At 42.7% G+C, this 19505-nt stretch overlaps 2 protein-coding genes across 2 annotated transcripts; both read left to right on the forward strand.

Annotated features, from left to right (window-relative positions):
* The first annotated feature begins 1597 nt into the window (after nt 1–1597).
* Nucleotides 1598–2527, forward strand: Olr1451 (olfactory receptor 1451). The gene has a single exon (NM_001000957.1). The coding sequence runs from the start codon at nt 1598–1600 to the stop codon at nt 2525–2527; it is 930 nt and encodes a 309-aa protein (NP_001000957.1).
* Nucleotides 2528–9275: 6748 nt separating this feature from the next.
* Or2t44b (olfactory receptor family 2 subfamily T member 44B) lies at nt 9276–10265 on the forward strand. Its single transcript, NM_001000773.1, has one exon. It carries the CDS (start codon nt 9276–9278, stop codon nt 10263–10265), a length of 990 nt encoding a protein of 329 aa, NP_001000773.1.
* Nucleotides 10266–19505: the final 9240 nt, after the last annotated feature.

Raw genomic sequence — 19505 nt, forward strand, 5'->3', positions numbered from 1 at the left:
TTCATGTATTAATAACTACTAGCCTTCTAGTACTGCACCAGTGAAACACAATCCAACATCTGAGAACCAGTACCATGCAAGAATTCTAAGCACATATAACAATGTAACAGGTTTAAAACAATGTAATACATTAACTTGAAATGTATGAAATGGGTTGAAGATGCACACAAATGGATAACTACGATAAACTACTACACATTGTCACAAAATGTATAAGAAACATTTTAAATAGAAAACAGAAGAACAAGGTTTTCTTTCTTTTTTCATAATAGCATCCCAGTGTATAGCCCTGGCTGTCTTGGAACTCACTCTGTAGACCAGGCTGGCCTCAAACTCACAGAGATCCTCCTGCCTCTGGCTCCTGAGTGCTGTAAGTGTGAAAGTCTGTAACACAATTTATGCTCCCTACAACTGTATCTTCATGAAATTGTCAGTTTTCTACAGGAATCTTTGATGAAATTTAGTATCACTTTTGAGAGTGCACTAGATAAAGGTAGGTCAGTAATCAGTGTGAAGAGGAATGGCTTTTCTCATCCAGAAAGAAATTAAGATGCTGTGAGACATTGTACTGTGATGTGGAAGATCTGTGCTCATTGCATATATAGGACAGCAGCACCTCACATGTGGAGTAGAGAAAGTCAGCCACATGGGTCTCCATTACGACAGGAGTTTTTCCTTGCTTTTATATGGAACAACATTGAACTTACATGCAATAAAGTGCAAAGGTCATGACTCAGGTCATAGTCATATTCACAACTTTGCGAGAACGTTGGGTTCTTTCGACTGAGAAGTACCAAACTGAAGGAATTTGAGATCACACAGTAATGCTTCTTTATGCCACGGTTAAGATAAGCACAGGGGTAAACACATTCTGAGGCACTAGACTGTTTATTCTACATGTTATATTTAATTGTATTGCAAATTCTACTATGGGGCAACAAAGGTAGACAGTGAGTGGTGATGGCAAATAGACAGTGGAATTGTTTGTGTGTGTGCATATGTGTGGTATGGATTCATTGGCAGGCCAGAGGTAGGAGGAATTGTTTGTGTGTGTGCCTCTGTTGTATGGATACACTGGTAGGCCAGAGGTAGGTACTGATGTCCTCCTCTATCAGTCTCTGTCTTATTTATTTGAGGCAGTGTCTCTTCCTGAACCAGGCCCTTGTATCTGGGAGTCGGGGGTTGACTGGCAGCAGGGAGCCCTAGTAATTCTTCTGTCTCTGCCTTTCACAGAGATAAGGAAACAAACACATGGGAACTACACCTAACTATTTATGTGGGATCTGAGAAACAAACTCAAAAGTGTGCTCCTGCTTGCTGATCCATAACATGTACATTAGGTGGTAAAAACAATTTAATCGTCCTACTAAATTGAAATATCCCATCATTTGGTTTCAAGTCACTTTAAAAAAAATCATTCTCAGACCAGATGTGGTGGCACATGTCTTTAATCACACTGGGGAGGCAGAGGCAGGTAGATCACTGTGAGGTCAAGGCCAGCCTGGTTTACAGACGTAGTTCCAGAATAGCCTATCTCACAAAAAGAAAAATAAAAAGAAAAGCAAGCACCTTCTGTGTTTCAGGTTTGGACAGAGCTATGAAGACTCCCAGTAACAGCACGGAGGTGGACTTCATTCTTCTCGGGCTCTTCAGCCACACCTATGCCCACTTGTTCCTGCTTTCTTCTGTGTTAGTAATCTTCACTACCTCCCTGATGGGCAACACCCTCATGATCCTTCTCATCTGCAGGGAACCCAGGCTGCACACGCCCATGTACTTCCTTCTCAGCCAGCTCTCCTTCATGGACATGATGCTAGCCTCCACCATCGTTCCCAAAATGTCAGCCAACTATTTGATGAACACGAGATCCATCTCCCCTGCGGGCTGTGGCTCCCAGATCTTCCTCTTCCTCACCTTGGCAGGGGGGGAGTGCTTCCTCCTGGCAGCCATGTCCTATGACCGCTACGTAGCCATATGTTATCCCCTGCGCTACCATGTCCTCATGAGCCCCAAGCTGTGTGCTTACCTGACGGTGGGGTCCTGGCTCCTGGGAGCTGCCGATGGGCTGATGCAGGCGGGCACCATCCTGAGTTTCCCCTTCTGCCAATCTCGGACAATCAACCACTTCTTCTGTGAGGCTCCTTCTCTGGTGCGCCTCGCCTGCGCAGACACCAAAGCCTTTGAGTTCTTCATGTACATCTGCTGCATCCTGATGCTCCTGATCCCACTGTCCCTGGTCCTGGCTTCCTACTCTCTCATCCTGGTAGCAGTGCTCCGCATGCGATCTTCTGCAGCCCGGAAGAAAGCCTTCGCCACCTGCTCTTCACACCTGGCTGTGGTGGGATTGTTCTACGGGGCCATCATCTTCATCTACATAAGACCCAAGTCCCACCAGCCAGGCAAGAGCGACAAAGTGGTGTCTGCCTTCTACACCATCTTCACACCAGTGCTGAACCCTCTCATATACAGTGTGAGAAACAAGGAGGTCAAGGGGGCCTTGAGAAAGTGGCTGCAAAAGAAAGTGTGATAAACGAGCAAAGAGAAGTTCCGCAAACCACCTCCACTCAAGTTAGGCACGCCTCACTCACAGACTCAGCTTCTCTGGCCCATTGAACACTTTTTCCTCATTGAACATTCTTTTGTGTTGTATTAACTTTTTTGACGCTCCTTTGTCATTTTATATTCTAAGTTTTACAAAAAACAATTTGCCCTGTTCATGCCCCCTGTGTTAGCCATTGTGTGTCTTTTAAAATAACATCTTAGAGATGGGAGCCAGTGACACAGGTCTCGTTAGCTAGATTTTAATCAGGTGACTCAGTTTTTGTTACATGATGGACAACGTCAAGTGGAAGAGGAAAAATTAATAATAATTCTATAAAATAGGGCTGAATTTATTATGAAGTACCTTGTAAATGAAATGTGTGGTCAATAAGATTTATTAAACATAAAATGTAATTGCATAAACCTTATGTCAATATGTTGCAAGAGGAATAATCTGAGGCTGTTTAGAACTTAGAAAATTTTTAAAGGAGATGAGCAAATAAATTATACCTCTAAAATAGCTATATTTAACATTTTAAGCAAAAAATACCACTAATCAAAAACTAAGACTGGTTTAATAATATTTCCAAATTTCCATTTTAGAGTATTTGAAGAAGTGACTAGGCCTACGACGAGCTCCATTCTCCTGACAGGATGGCATTCATGCCGAGATAACAGTCTGAGATAGCTCAACATGATGACGAGCCCCTGTGATCTCAGCACTTGGGAAGCTGACGCAGGAGAACTGTAGGTTTGAAGGCAGCCTGAATAAAGTAAGACCCTGTCTCAAATAATAAAGTTAAACAATAGTGAGATTGACTCTTTCCATATTAAAAAAAAAAAACAACTAACAAACAAAAGGCACCATCCAAAATCAACTAAACTCAGAAGGAATAACAGATAATTCATTCTGGAGCCAAACATGAGTGACTGTGGCCCTTTCAGGGTTAGGTGACCCCAAATTCCATGTTCCAATCTGGTACCAGCCTCAGGAGGGCTTTTTTTTCATAATAATAGAATAAAGAAAATACAGAGATTAAGACACTCTTCAAACCCATTTAGGGGAAGCAGCAAGTGGGCAGGCTAGAGTGAGGCCGGCACGGCAGGTACAGGCTCACATGCTATCTCTCAGAATCCTTGGCCCTTTGGCTGTGGGAAGCTAATGTTCTGCATATCACAAAGGGTTTGCCCGGCAGTCACCAGCATGTTGTGCCCCATTCAGATGAAGACTAAAGACTGATAAAGGTAATTTGGTCCTGGGATTTGCTACATTTCAATCACTCCGAAATCACTGTAGCACCAGTCTCAAAGGCTGAGTCCGTTCCAAGGACTTTGACTGCCAGCCACCTCTTGCCATTCCTTGTCCTTCCACATTCTACCATTTGATGACAGAGAAGCAGGCCCTGACAGGTCTAGGACCCTTGGGTTTGATTTCCCCATCACACAACACTGAACAACGCCATTGTTTATTTCGTACACTGGACATGGTCTTTGACTATGGCCTCACAGAATGTAGGGAGACACCAAGTACACGTGGATTCATGGACACCACAAAGACTAAGGATAGGAAGGGAAACAAATGCCACAATCCATCACCTGAGTCCATTTCCAGACACAGAGCTTGCCGTATGACAGACAGACAAGTGTCCTTGAGGGTGGGACCACAAGGGAGGCTTCACAATTCTTATATATGTTTGCTGTGTACCGGTTTTTCTACCAGGGGACTTATAGCATTTAACAAAACAAAGAAACACTGGGCCAGCCACATACCTGGATCTCAAGAGAACTGTTGGCAGCTGCCCAGCATGTTGGAATCTGGCAGTTCTTAGCTGAGTACCTTGAGAGGTTATTTTTTTTCTTGTAGGGAAAGCATGCTAAGATCAAAATCACATGGTCCATATCTGGGAGCAAACCACAGCCAGTGTCCACACAGTGACCTTAAAGCAGAAGGGTGTGGCCTAGGCCACAACTTTCTCAGGAGCTTAGAGGCTTTAGCTTGGGGCATCACTCTTCATCCCCCCACCTTTACTCAGTTCCTCATAATTCTGCTTTAGGTGGTGATTCTGAGAGGTCTTCCAGTCAACTTCCCAAATGTCTACCCCATCTCTGTATACTACAGAAATCCCAGGAGAGCCCTCTGAGTGAGGAGTGCACCAGCACAGTATCTATCCCTCCATTGTTCAAGATGGGTGGCCTGGGCCTCTTGGATGTGCTTTTTGAAAGATACAGTCCATCTTCAGGATAGATGGTCTTGCTACTCTTTCTTCCTGGATTTTAAAGATATAAATCCACTGTGTGTAAGTACCTAGAGTCCCAGCAATTGGCAGACGGAGGTAGAAGGATCAGGAGTTCAAGTCCAACCTGTGCTACTAAGCTAGATTGAGGGCAACCTGAGCTACATAATGCCCAGTTAAATATAAATAGGTAAATAAATAATAATGTTAAAACCTGTACTTTCCTTTAAATAAAATTGAATGTGAATTGCTGTTTACCATATTATCTTATATTTTTTTTAATCTGGTCCATGTCCCTCACATGTAATTCATTATTAAAAACTTTCTTTTTGTTTTGTTTCCAATTATCTATTTCCATTTGTTGAATTTGGAGTTTCTATATGACAGTAGATAATTACCAAGTTTCAAGGCATGGATCCAAGTACCAGGATTCCCAGTATCAGAAACATTCAAAGCAAATGGCCAAACATCATGAAATACTTTCATGATACATTCAACCTGCAAAGTGTCATCAATGTGAATACAGGCTGGAGATGCTGTCCCTGCTGTATCATCATCATCATCATCATCATCATCATCATCATCATCAGACACAAACATGCAAATACAAAATCAAAGTAAAACAGTTTCTTGCAGATGCAAGAGAGGAGCGCACATGCATATGACCATCCAACCTCAATTGTATCAAATTGAGCCCAAGAACAAAAACAAAAGCCCCCAAATAATAAATAATAAAAAACCAAACGAACTGTACAGCTCACTCCCTCCACCAGTTTCCTTTTATTTCCACTGCTGTTTCACAATCATGGCAGACACTTTAACCTTCCTGTCTGCTGACGTGTGTGCAGGAAATACTAGAATGACAGGACACCAGAATCCTGTGACTTCATGGTCCATACACCTGAAATCACAATCCCCTTTCCAGGACATTTATTTACATTTCTTCCTCTAGAATGGCTCTGTCATTCCCATGATTCACAGCATTATGGGTTGTATAGAAAGTTCACAGTCTCCTGGGAATTTTAAAAAATTTCTCGGTACAGTAAACACTTCTGGCAATGGAACTGTCACCCTGACATCTCTTGGGCATTGATAGGATTGTGTTCGAAGCCCAGGCTGGCATTTGGCCCATTCTCATGACACTTCAGTCCAGGCACTGATATAAGGCAGGTGGAAGAACAGGATAGAACAGACCTTCTCTCCAGGTGGGGAGATCCAGAGGCATCACTGAGGATATAGATCCAGCCTGCTGGGCAGCAGTTTAGACGCACATAGGTAGGTCATGACAACCTCTTCATATCTGATTATTTGTTTGTGAAATTTAACTCTAGGGAAAAAAATTCCAGACTCAGGAGGAGGGGGCCAGAGGAAAACAAGGAGCCCTTGGCTACACAGAATCTAATGCTAACATTCTGTACATTTCATAATAGAAGACTCCAATTTACACATCTTGGTACCTGATGAATTAAAATGTGTGCAAGTGAGTGGTAATATTAGATGAATTATTTGTTAAAAAACATAAATTTTATCACTATAAAACTTTCTGTAACTTAACTAATTTTTCTCATGCATGCACATCAATTTTCATTTTAGTGTCCAGAAATTTGGACTTTAAAAAATACATATTAACAATTAATTTGGGGGAAATATGAGGAGGAAATTATGTATCCTGACTTGCCAGTGGTTTCTCAAGAGGCTTTTGTTAGAAGAAAAGGCAGGCAACTATCCCTTCCCATGACTCCAAATGCAAAAGAGAGAAGTAGAGTTCTAGGTAAAGACACCACAGTGCTCACAGCATTCTAGGAACTGTGGGAACCCAGGAAGGAGAGATCTAATTCCGTGGACACGGAGCAGAGAGTAGAAGGAAGCCCTTGGTTCTCGGGTGAGACATTTCCCATTCCCTGCACTAGTCAAGCTGGGGTCTCAGGGATGCCTTTAACACCTTACCCAAACAAGCAAACGCTTCAGGAACAATTTCAACCATGATTCGTTTCATGATCAGGTGTTTTAGGAGTTTATCCCAAAAGTCTACTCTGTGGAGGCTTATAAACTTTTTAATTAGTAGTAACCTGTCTCATTTGTATAGAGATATAGGTAATAATTTTAATAATAACAAAATGGCCACACAATTAGAGCCATAATAGCTGTTCCTTTTAATCATTTACTTCATGTTTAAAAAGTGCACACAATCACCTATTTCTTCTAAAAAATCACCTATTTCTTCTGAAAAAAATCAGGTTTTTAAATGTAAGTTGGAATTTTACAATCTATATTTTCTAGGACTGGGTATATAGATCAGTGGTAGAGGGTGTGCCAAGCATGTATGAGTCCTTGTATTCAGTTCTCAGCATTGTATAAACAGAACAAAAGAGAAAAATATGGTTTTTTTTTAAACAGAGAATTGGGGCAGCTGTGGAACCCATTCCCTGAGGACATACACACACCTCTCTTGCATGTTCTAGACAAATATCCATCATTGCTGTTTTGTGTGGTATCTTGTATCTTTATCAAAACGCAAGCTGCAACATCTGTTGTCGAGCATCTCATTAAATCAGTGCACAGCTATCAGCAAGGGGAGGGAAAAGCCGCTGCACTGGACACCAACAGTGAAGTCACTGTCACAGTGATTCCAGAGTCCATCCTAGCTTCCCAGGGTCACATGTGACATGACTGGGTCACATAGGACTGAAGGGAATGGTGGCTGTCAGCAGCTGCGGGGCGGGGGTGGGGGAAATGGGGAGTGAGGCTCAGTGAGGCTGACTTCTCATTAGGAAGCATTAAAGTTAGAAGACAGAATCTAGTGGAGAAGGTGTCTGCTGACACCATAGTGACTATGGACACAAAATAGTTGTGGGGATGCAGAAAGTAGTTTAACAAAGTTGCAAGGGGCTCTCCCGTGGCTAGACAACCCAACCTTAAAGTCTCTCTTATCTTCAGTAAAGAGAGGTTGGAACTGTGAGAAAAAAAAAGATGAGTGGGGGAGGGAGAATCTAACTCTTCAGTGTGTGATGTACTGTGAGTGCCATGGCCGTGGTCCCAAATCCTTTCTGGACTGAAAGTGTAGGAAAAGCACAGAAATCAGGAAACCCATGGGCTGAGCAGAGAGAAGATACTTTAAAATTAACTTTCAAAAAGTAAAATTGTTTTCCAAATATTTCACTTTTAAACAAACTAAAACACTCAGGGACTCAGTCCCGGACTGAAAGACTCATGATGACATTGTTTCAACCATAGGAGTGATTTGACCTAAGTAGAGACACAGGGAGTACTGGGTGGTCACAGACTGCCTCTAGACCTCTGAACTAGACATCATCCTTAAGAATGAATTCCTATCCACATCTTTGTAGCTGTGGACATTTTGATTCAATAAACTCAAACAACCAGGGCACCAGCAAGTCAAAGACTTAAATGAAAGTAAAGATACAAAGTCTCAGAAACAGAATTCATTTTTTTCCTCCGAAGTTAGGCAAAAACGCAGGTCTCTGAGATATGCACTAAATGGTGAGTTTTTGAGAATTGAGAAGAGGAAGGGGTGGTCTGATATGGAAAAAATATTTTGGAACAGATTCTTAAAATGTTAGTTTAGCATTTCAGCTCCACTCTGATGAAACACCCAAGAGAGGTATTGCTTTTTGAAGTGTCAGCTTCTGTAAACATAACCTAGGGAGCTCCCACCCAGGGTGAGTTTAGCCTCTGTCCACAGATTCTGTTTTTTCAGTCTGGATCTAAGAGCCAGCATCCTTTGGTTTGGCAAGACCTTTGATATTCAGTGTTAGAGGGAATTATTTAAATTTACTGTTTTCAAGAAACTTTGGCAGGATCAAGAATGTGGTTTGGGTAGAGTTTTAGCATGCCGTCCACAAAGCACTGTGTTCGATCCCAGCATTGCATGAACCAGATATGCTATACGTGGTCTCCATGTTATAGATCCCTGCTACCTCAGCTATCAGGAGGAAGAGCCAGCGAGCTCAGAAGATGTTCCTAGGTCATTTTCTATTACATGGGAAACTTGAGGCCAGCCTGGGACACAGGAAACCTTGACTCAATAAACAAAAATTTGGATATATTATAAATGTGTCGCCAACATGAGCAAATCCCTAAGTTATATTTTAAAATATTACTTAATTTAATTAAGCACCTAAGATTTGATTATGCGGAATATAATGTACAAGAGAATATAAATGACAAACTGGTCTCAACCATTAATGTACATATCAGGCAATGGAAAGTCACGTGTCACTTGCAACTCATACATAACTTTGATTTGTCATACCAGTTCACTCACTGACCTGGTGAGATGTTTGTCAGGGAAATCTTGCAAAGGAGGAAAACTAATGTTAGTTTTTGGCCATGAGACATTTTGCAAACATGGGTGAAGGATTTGAAGTGCGTTTCAGCGTTTCTCAGAGGCAACCATCTGGGCATGTGTACATCACACAGCATCACAGGTGATGAGACTCCTCTGTCCCTTCTTTCTCAGTGTCACTAACTGCTGTAATCATGGACAAGGGGAATCCCACAGCAGGCTTCATTCTCTTAGGACTCTTTGACCACACAAGAGCCCACCTGTTCCTCTTTGTGCTGGTTCTGACTGTGGCCTTTAACTCTGTGGTAGGCAATGCCCTCCTACTTCTCCTGATTCACCAGGACCACCGGCTTCACACACCCATGTACTTTCTCCTGAGCCAACTCTCCCTCATGGACATGATGCTGGTCTCCACCATAGTGCCCCAAATGGCAGCTGGTTATTTAACGGGCAAGAATTCCATCTCTGCCGCTGGCTGTGGCTTCCAGATCTTCTTCCTCACTCTGGGAGGTGGAGAGTGCTTCCTCTTAGCAGCCATGTCCTATGACCGCTATGTGGCTATATGCCACCCATTGCGCTATCCAGTTCTCATGAGCTGGCAGTTATGTCTGAGACTAACCTTGGGGTCTTGGCTCCTGGGAGCAGCTGATGGAGCCATGCAGGCTGCCGCCACGATGAGCTTCCAGTTTTGCAGCCGGCATGAAATAGATCACTTCTTCTGTGAGGCCCCTGTGTTATTGCGCATGGCTTGTGGAAACACATCAGCATTTGAGTTTGTCATGTACATTTGCTGTGTGTTGATGCTTCTGATCTCCTTCTCCCTCATCCTGGTGTCCTATGGTCTCATCTTGACCGCCGTCCTCCGAATGCGGTCCACAGAAGCCCGCAAGAAGACCTTTGCCACCTGCTGCTCGCATTTGACAGTGGTTGGCCTCTTTTATGGAGCCGCTGCATTCAGCTACATGAGGCCCGCATCCGCCAGGTCTGCGAACCATGATAAAGTGGTGTCAGCATTCTGTTCTATCGTTACGCCCATGCTGAACCCCCTCATCTACAGTCTTCGGAACAGCGAGGTCAAGGGCAGCCTGAGGAAGTGCCTGGCCCGTTGTTCTGCCCTAAGGAGTAAGGATACCTTGGTTGGATTGGACCTTGCTGGTGCTACAAAGGAGAAAGGTATACAGTAGCGCCTTCAACACAAAGGTTATGTCGCGGGATGCCCAGTGGATACCTAAAGCCACTAAGAATTTCAAACTCTTGTTCAGTTTCTTCTGTTCTACCTTAACATTTCTATCCTGTGACTGGACCTCAGGGAGCCTGAGGAGCCTCGTCAAAAGAAGTCCTGTGTTTCTTCGGCATTCCTCTCAGTTTCATGGACACGTTTGTTCTTACCATGGGAATGAGCAAACCCAGCAGAGTAATCGTGGAAAACTTCTGTAGCTTAACTTAATGACTACTTTACAAGTTGTTTTTAACATAAAAATTTCAGTATCACGACTTCTGCACTTTGGGGCATTTTTTCTTCTTTTTCCTTTCTCTTTGTTATTGTCTATTTCTGGTTTTGGTTTGTTGTTGTTTTGAACTTGAACTCCCGATTTGCCTGCCTCTGGCTGCTGAATGTTAAAGGCCAAGTCCTGGGGAGAGATACCAAGTGCTCTGGGATGCCCTGCAGACCCAGTCCTGAGCCAAAGCAGGAAGCACACATGAATCAGCGTGTCTTCTATGCAGTGATTTACAGAAGGTGGGCCATCTTGACAACCCCTTTTCTTCCTCGCCTCCCTTTCTGGTTGTACAGCAGAGGTCTTCATGTGGAGCCTCTTTTGTCAATTTCTGGTTCCTGTTAGTTCATCAGTATCACTTCCTCTTACACTCTGTCTTCAGATGAGGCAGATGAATCTCTGTTAAGTTCAAGGCCTGCCTGATCCGTATAACAGGTTCCAGGCCACAATAGGACTCAATCTCAAAATAATAATTAGTAAGGAAGCCTCACTGTATGTACTCATAATGCGTGCTATTGTGTTATACAAGGACATTTTCACCCAAGTATATGCTGTGCTTTGAGCAAATCCCCCTCCATATTCCCTTCTCTGCCCTTTCTCACCTCTCCTATCAGTGAGCCCTCATATTTCCTTGAACAAATTTACATGTATGTACATAAGTTTATGTATCTCTTTAAAATCTGTGAGCTGGGTTGCGGAATTTAGCTCAGTGGTAGAGTGCTTGCCTACCAAGCTCAAGGCCCTGGGTTCAAGCACAAGGCCCTGGGTTCAGTCCCAAGCTCCAAAAAAAAGAAAAATAAATAAATACAATCTGGGAGCTTCACACAATAAAAATATACAATATTTCTCTTTCTGAGTATGGTTTAATTCACTAATATGATTATTTCTGATTTTATTCATTTCCTTGGAAACATTCATGTTTCTTTATGACTGACAGACTCTCATGTGTGTCAACCACATTCCTCCTGTCCGTTGCTCTGATGGTGGACACTAAGGTTGGTTCCACAGTTTGTCCATGGTGAAAAGTGCTGCAGTAAGCATTGAGATGCTGACTTGGAATCCTTTGGGCTCCAGCTCTGTTCTCGGTTTCTTTAGTTCTGGCCATCTTAATTGTCACAGCAGCCAAGATTAGTGTCCACCCTCACCAGCATTTGCTTTTGTTTCTTGAACGTGACCATTCCACCTACACAGAGCTCCTTTGAGCCCGCTTCTCATGAAAATCTATCCATGGATTCAAACACTAGATTACTTCCACTCCCATCCTAATCTGTCCCATTGCTGGACAACAATGGCATTCACTTTTTTATGGTGAGAGAGAAAGAGAGAGAGAGAGAGAGAGAGAGAGAGAGAGAGAGAGAGAGAGAGAGAGTCTGTGTCTGTGTCTGTGTAAGAAAGAAAGAAAGAAAGAAAGAAAGAAAGAAAGAAAGAAAGAAAGAAAGAAAGAAAGAAATCATTCCTTTCTTGTGTTGTCTTGGATACAGTCACCCTCTGTGTGTTAGACTTTTCCTTCTAGTATCCTCTGTAGGGCTGGGTTAGTGGAAAGATATTGTTTGCACATGAATTTGTCATGCATATCTTATTTTCTCCATCAATGGTGAATGTATAGTTTTGCTACATATAGTAGTCTAAGCTAACATCTGTGGTCTCTTAGGGTATGCAAGACATCTGCCCAGGATGCTCTGACTTTTAGAGTCTCTGTTAAGAAAGGAAGTGCAATTCTACTCAGTCTACCTTTAAATGTTGCTTGGCCTTTCACCATTCCAGCTTTTAATTGTCTTTCTTTGTTCTGTACATTTAGCGTTTTGATTGAGAGAGAGAGAGAGAGAGAGAGAGAGAGAGAGAGAGAGAGAGGATTTTCTTTTGTGGTACAATCTATCTGGTGTTCTGTAAGACTCTTGTATGTTAATAACCATCTCTTTCATTAAGTTAGGGAAATTTTCTGTGATTTTGTTGAAGATATTTTCTGGACCTTTGAGCTGGGAATCTATTCCTTCTATTCAAATTACTCTTACATTAGGTCTTTTCATGGTGTCACACATTCCCTAGATGCTTGGTGTTTAGATTTGGCATTTTCTTTGGCAGGTGTATCAATTTCTTCTAACATATCTCTCTCCCATTTCTTGTATTCTCTTGGTGATGCTTACATGTTTAATTCCTGTTCTCTTTCCTAGATTTTCCTACTCTACGATTGACTCAGTTTGTGTTTTCTTTATCATTTCTACTTTCATTTTCAAGACTTACCAATTTTGTTTCTTTTCTTCACTCATTTGATTGTATTTTCTGTATTTCTTTATATTTCTTTATTTCCTTTAAGAGACTCTACCTATTTGATTGCATTTTCCTGCCTTTCTGGGTTTTATCACTCCCTTTTTAAAGGCCTCTATCATGTTTATAAGATTAGACTTTAGGTCATTTTCTCATGCTTATTGTGTGTTAGGACATCCATGGCTTGGGGTAGTAGGTTATCTGGGTTATGGTTAGGAAACATCTCCCTGGCTTTTGTTGATTGTGACTTACATTGGCCTTTAGCCATCTGGCTGTCCCTGGTGTTCACAGGCCTGCTAGTCCCTGTTGGCTGCAGGCCTCTAGGACTGCAGTTAAGCTGGCAGTCCCTGGTGACATCGGGAATTTCTGATTGCAATAGAGCTGGTTACCCTGGGTGGTACCAGGCTTCCAGGGATGCAAGCAGAGCCGATATTCTGCAGGTCTCTGGACTGAAAGTTGGAATATAGAGGGGACAAGGCTAACACCAAGGCTTCTAGGATTGCTGGGGGACTGAAGAGGCAGGTGAATTGGATGTGGGGATCTCACCTGGTCCCAGGTATCAGTAGGCCTCCTGGGGTAATGACAGAGCTGTGGTCCAAGAAACGGGTGCAGATCCAGGATTGCAGGTAGAAGTGTAGACCAGAAAATGAAGCACAAAGGGGTTGGGACAGCCCTGGATATATTTAGATGTCACTTTGGCTTGTTATTTTATTTTATTTTAATAGGGAACTGTCTTAGGGTTTTACTGCAATAAACAGAACCATGACAAAGGCGACTCTTAGAAGGACAACATTTAATTGAGACTGCCTTACACATTCAGAGATTCAGTCCATCATCATCAAAGCAGAGACATGGTAACATCCAACAGACATGGGTCTGTGCGAGCTGAGAGTTCTACATTTTCATCAGAAGGTCACTAAAAGAAGATCGGATTCTGGGCAGCTAGGACAAGGGGCTTAAAGCCCATGCCCAAAATGACACACTTCCGCCAACAAAGCCACACCTCCTAAGAGTGCTGTAACCTGGGCCAAGCATATGCAAACCACCACATTCTACTCCCGGGCCCCCATAGGTTTGTTCCAACACATGACTCTAGGAGGGGTGTGAGCCTAAACACAGCATAAGACAAAATACATTTAACCCAACTTCTAATATCCCCGTTTTCTAGAGCAGTCTCAAAAATACTAAAAGTCCAAAGTTCACAGTCTCTTTTGAAATTGGTGCAGTCTCTTACCTGTAATCACCTATCAGGCGAAAAGTATGAAACCAAAGCATGACAGAAAACCAGCTGGGCAAATTTCAAACTCCACGACTCCATGTCTGATGTCCAAGTGCTCTTGAGATCTCCAATCCTCTCATCCTTGTTGACTGCTGTTAGCAGGTCTGGCTTTCAGCATCAACAAACTTCACTCTCTTGGGCTGGTTCCATTCCCTGTTAGCTGCTTTTCTTGGCAGGTATCCCACATCTCTGACATTTCTAACATTTTGGGGTGTCTGGTAAGCTTCAACTTTCCATCTTTTTATTCCAATGTCTGGGATCCACACAGCATTTTCTAGGCTCCTCCAAAGAGCTTGGATCACTTCTCCAGTTCTGCCCTCTGAAGCACTCTAGGTTCTGGTCGACTGCACTCCACGGCTGCTGCTGTTCTTGGTAGTCGTCCCATGGTGCTGGCATCTCTAACACACTGGGATCTTCTGCAACAACTAGGCTTCACCAAGAGCCTCTCCTAGGCTCTCTTCATGGCGCAAAGCCTCACTTTCTCTACGTGACCCCTTCATTCCTGGGCTGTCAACTGCAACTGAGGCTGCACCTCCACCAATGGCCTTCCCTAGAATTAGTTCAAAAGCAATAGGCTATGAGCAGTAAACCCTTCCTAGGATGGTTACATAACAGAGTCTCTCCAATACTTGTATGGAAGTTTTTCTGATGGGAGTTAGAGGCTTCCTTTTCTCCACCACAGTTACCATTCAAAGGAATGAGATGTTATTCATATGCTTAGTCTTATGTAACTGGAAAGAAGGGACAAGATATTCAAGAGACACAGAAGAGACAGAATCAGACTACACTGAGGCTTTCTGGGTAAAATGCTGAAACATGACAGGATGAGGCCAGTGGGGATCAGATAACAGAGTCCCGTGGCTGCTCTCTCTTTTCCAGCCAGAGGAGATGTGAACAAGTGAGAATGCTCAGTTGCAGGACTCTGTAGGTTCCTGGACCTCAGTGCCTACTGGGTTTCCAGTGAAGCCTGTGTTTAGTTTAGCTCCAAGCCCACGTGATGGATGGCTCACAACTACTTGTCCCTTCAGCTCCAAACGGTCTTATATCCTCTTCTGGCTTCCTAAAGCATTGCATGCACACACACACACACACACACACACGGGGGGGGGGGGCACATGCACACACATACACAGAGAGGGGGGCTGACTGGGAGAGAGAGGGAGGGAGGCACGTGCACATGCACACATACATATGCATGCAAATAAAGTAGTTTTTAAAAGAAGAACCCTTAAAGGGGGAACATACTACTATTTTACTTAACTAAGACTATAATGAATCTGGTATTTAAAAGATTTAGAGGGTCATTTTTACCTGGGGACTAATGAGAAGAGCATCTATCCAAACTGAAGAAGCCAACCCCTGAATCTTCACGTCACATTACTACAAATGAAGAAAAAGTTCTACTGAGTTAAAGACTGAAAAACTTAGACAACTCACTCTCTCATCTTCTAAAAAATATGCATCAGTAGACATCTTATGTTACTTTGGGGACTTCAGATTCCCCTGTATTAAATCTGTGATACACCAAAATATTTAGGATGGGCCATAGAAATTAGAAAATTGCTGCTGAAATGGAGATTGGCTGCTACAATGGCATTCAGAAGGGATAAAAACTCACCTCCTAGGACAAAGGTCTTGGCTTAACTGTTTTTATTGGATAATTTTTATTTAAATTTCAAATGTTATCCCTTTTCCCCCACCCAACCACCTATCCCTTCCTACCTCCCCACCCTGACATTCCCACACACTGGGGGTTGGGGGGTCAGGCCTTGGCAGAAGCAAGGGCTTTTCTCCCTCTGGTGCCCAACAAGGCTATCCTCTGCTACATATGGAGTTGGTGCCATGGGTCTGTCCATGTGTACTCTTTGGATGGTGGTTTAGTCCCTGGGAGCTCTGGTTGATTGGTATTGTTGTTCTTATGAGGATGCAAACCCCTTCAGCTCCTTTAATCCTTTCTCAAATGCCTCCAAAAGGGACCCTGTTCTCAGTTCAAGGGGTGGCTACAAGCATTCGCCTCTGTATTTGCTCTAGCTGTGCCTCTCAAGAGACAGTTATATCTGGCTCTTGTCAGCATGCACTTCTTGGTATCAGCAATATTGTCTGCGTTTAGTGGCTGTATGTATATGGGCTGGATCCCCAAGTGGGGCAGGCTCTAAATAACCATTCCTACAGTCTCTGCTCCAAACTTTCTCTCCATATCTCCTCCTATGAATATTTTTGTTCCCCCTTTTAAAAAGGACTGAAGCATCTGCACTTTGCTTGTCTTTCTTCTTGAGCTTCATGTGGTCTGTGGATTGTATCTTGGGTAATCTGAGCTTTTGGGCTAATATCCACTTATCAGTGAGTGCATTTTGTGATTGGGTCACCTCACTCAGGATGATATTTTCTAGTTCCATCCATTTGTCTATGAATTAAAAACAATGAAGTCATTGTTTTTGATAGCTGAGCAGCACTTTATTTGTGTAGATGTACCACACTTTCTGTATCCATTGCTCTGTTAAAGGGCATCTGGCCTCTTTCCAGGTTCTGGCTATTATAAATAAGGCTGCTATGAACATAGTGGAGCATCTTTTGGGTATATGACAGGAGTGGTAATTTGGCTTAACTTTTTAACTTATTATTATTGTTGTGTGTATGGTGAGTGTATGCATTTGTGTGTGTGTGTGTGTGTGCATGGTGCACACGCACGTGTGAATATGGGTATGCACATGCCACAGTGCACTAACACAGATCAAAGAACAACTTTGCGAGTCAGATCTGGGTTCTGGGGAACTGAACTCAGGTCGTCAGGTATAGACAGCAAGCTCTTTCCCCTGCTGAGCCATATCTGTGGCCTTGCCCTGGCTATTGTTCCTTTTGTTTCCTATGAAAGGTTCTATCCTTAGAGCAAGGCAGAAATCAATTAAAATTTTTCTTCTCTCTAGCTTTGCACAGAAATATAAATAAACACTTTTCTATCTTTTATATCATGTTCTCTTTTTGCCAGTGAGCATTTGAACCTAGTTCTGGGTCTGATGACTAGAGAATTCGATCATGGGCCTTGGCCTTTCTGGTATTGGTCATTTTAGGTCATAACCTAAAGAGATTGGGCTACACCCTCCTGCAGAGCTCCTCCTAGAGCCTAGAATTAAAAAGCTGCCCTGTGCTGTGGTTTTACAGCTCTAATTTATGGTCCTTCCAGAACTTGGCTCCTCCCTTCTCAGTCACATACACTCTCCCAGACTAGGTCATGTGATATAAAAAAAATCAGCCTCTGAAAAGTTGTAGAAGTTAGATATTTCCTTCGGTCCAAATTGTTCTCCACTGAGAGAAGCCAGATTGAATCAGTCAGTTTGGAGAGTAGTTTGAGTCAGAACAGGTGAGTTGAACCAGTCAGCATTCAGAAAGAAGTAAAAGGGTGAGCTTATTCAGTGGTAAGCCTCCAGGACAGAAATTAGATTAAGCAAATAAAATACTTTTATAGCCAGCTATGCTCCTATAGCAACCTTTTCTATTAGGTAGATAGATACAGTAAAAGTTCCCCAGGATTAAAACTGTTAGATTACAGAGAAGAAAAAAATTCCCTTAATAGAGATAGCCAGGTGTTTCTTCAAATATTATCTTTAAAATTAATAAAATGAAAAACAAATACCTATATTCCAATAAATATGAGACATTCTTCATGTCTAAGAGTCAATCATAAAAAAAATCATAAGTTTTCTGATTCTGCTAGGACTGAATGTTGAGCATATTATACTAATTATATTATATTTATTGTATAAATACTGGAGGAGCTCAAGTGATATCAAAGAAATAATATATTTTCTGGAATCATTTATGAGACCAATAAACAGTATTTTAATATCTAATGTCAATAATAAAAGTTTTCCTGGAGCTTGAGAGATGGCTCAACAGTTGAGTGGAGGTGTTGGTCTTGCAGGGGACCTGAGTTTTGTTAACAGCACCCACATCAGGGAACTCACAACTGCCTGTGACTCCAGGTAGAGAGGATCCAAGGCCATCTCCTAGCCCCTACAGACACTTCACTCATGTGCACGTGCCCCCACAAACACACGCACACACACACACACACACACACACACACACACACACACACAATTGAAAATTAAATAAATATTAAAATAAAAAGTGTTTTCTTCATTTGGAGTTAAAAGTAAGATATATTTATTGTTCTATGAATGTCTTCATTAATTTCATGTTAAGCTTTTTACACAATGAGCACAAAGTAACTGTTCTTCTTTTTTTTTCTTCTTTTTTTTTTTATTAACTTGAGTATTTCTTATATACATTTCAAGTGTTATTCCCTTTCCCGGTTTCCGGGCAAACATCCCCCTCCCCCCTCCCCTTCCTTATGGGTGTTCCCCTCCCAACCCTCCCCCCATTGCCGCCCTCCCCCCATAGTCTAGTTCACTGGGGGTTCAGTCTTAGCAGGACCCAGGGCTTCCCCTTCCACTGGTGCTCTTACTAGGATATTCATTGCTACCTATGGGGTCAGAGTCCAGGGTCAGTCCGTGTATAGTCTTTAGGTAGTGGCTTAGTCCCTGGAAGCTCTGGTTGCTTGACATTGTTGTACTTTTGGGGTCTCGAGCCCCTTCAAGCTCTTCCAGTTCTTTCTCTGATTCCTTCAACGGGGGACCTATTCTCAGTTCAGTGGTTTGCTGCTGGCATTCGCCTCTGTATTTGCTGTATTCTGGCTGTGTCTCTCAGGAGCGATCTACATCAGGCCCCTGTCGGTCTGCACTTCTTTGCTTCATCCATCTTGTCTAATTGGGTGGCTGTATATGTATGGGCCACATGTGGGGCAGGCTCTGAATGGGTGTTCCTTCAGTCTCTGTTTTAATCTTTGCCTCTCCCTTCCCTGCCAAGGGTATTCTTTTTCCTCATTTAAAGAAGGAGTGAAGCATTCACATTTTGATCATCCGTCTTGAGTTTCGTTTGTTCTAGGGATCTAGGGTAATTCAAGCATTTGGGCTAATAGCCACTTATCAATGAGTGCATACCATGTATGTCTTTCTGTGATTGGGTTACCTCACTCAGGATGATATTTTCCAGTTCCAACCATTTGCCTACGAATTTCATAAACTCGTTTTTGATAGCTGAGTAATATTCCATTGTGTAGATGTACCACATTTTCTGTATCCATTCCTCTGTTGAAGGGCATCTGGGTTCTTTCCAGTTTCTGGCTATTATAAATAAGGCTGCGATGAACATAGTGGAGCACGTGTCCCTTTTATATGTTGAGGCATCTTTTGAGTATATGCCCAAGAGAGGTATAGCTGGATCCTCAGGCAGTTCAATGTCCAATTTTCTGAGAAACCTCCAGACTGATTTCCAGAATGGTTTTACGAGTCTGCAATCCCACCAACAATGGAGGAGTGTTCCTC

The sequence above is a fragment of the Rattus norvegicus genome, chromosome 10 (assembly GCF_036323735.1).
Source record: "Rattus norvegicus strain BN/NHsdMcwi chromosome 10, GRCr8, whole genome shotgun sequence".
Taxonomy (NCBI): Eukaryota; Metazoa; Chordata; class Mammalia; order Rodentia; family Muridae; genus Rattus; species Rattus norvegicus.

What these genes read in the sequence shown, in the direction of transcription:
- Or2t44b (NM_001000773.1), top strand. Translation starts at nt 9,276, where the DNA reads ATGGACAAGGGGAATCCCACAGCAGGCTTCATTCTCTTAGGACTCTTT.
- Olr1451 (NM_001000957.1), top strand. Translation starts at nt 1,598, where the DNA reads ATGAAGACTCCCAGTAACAGCACGGAGGTGGACTTCATTCTTCTCGGG.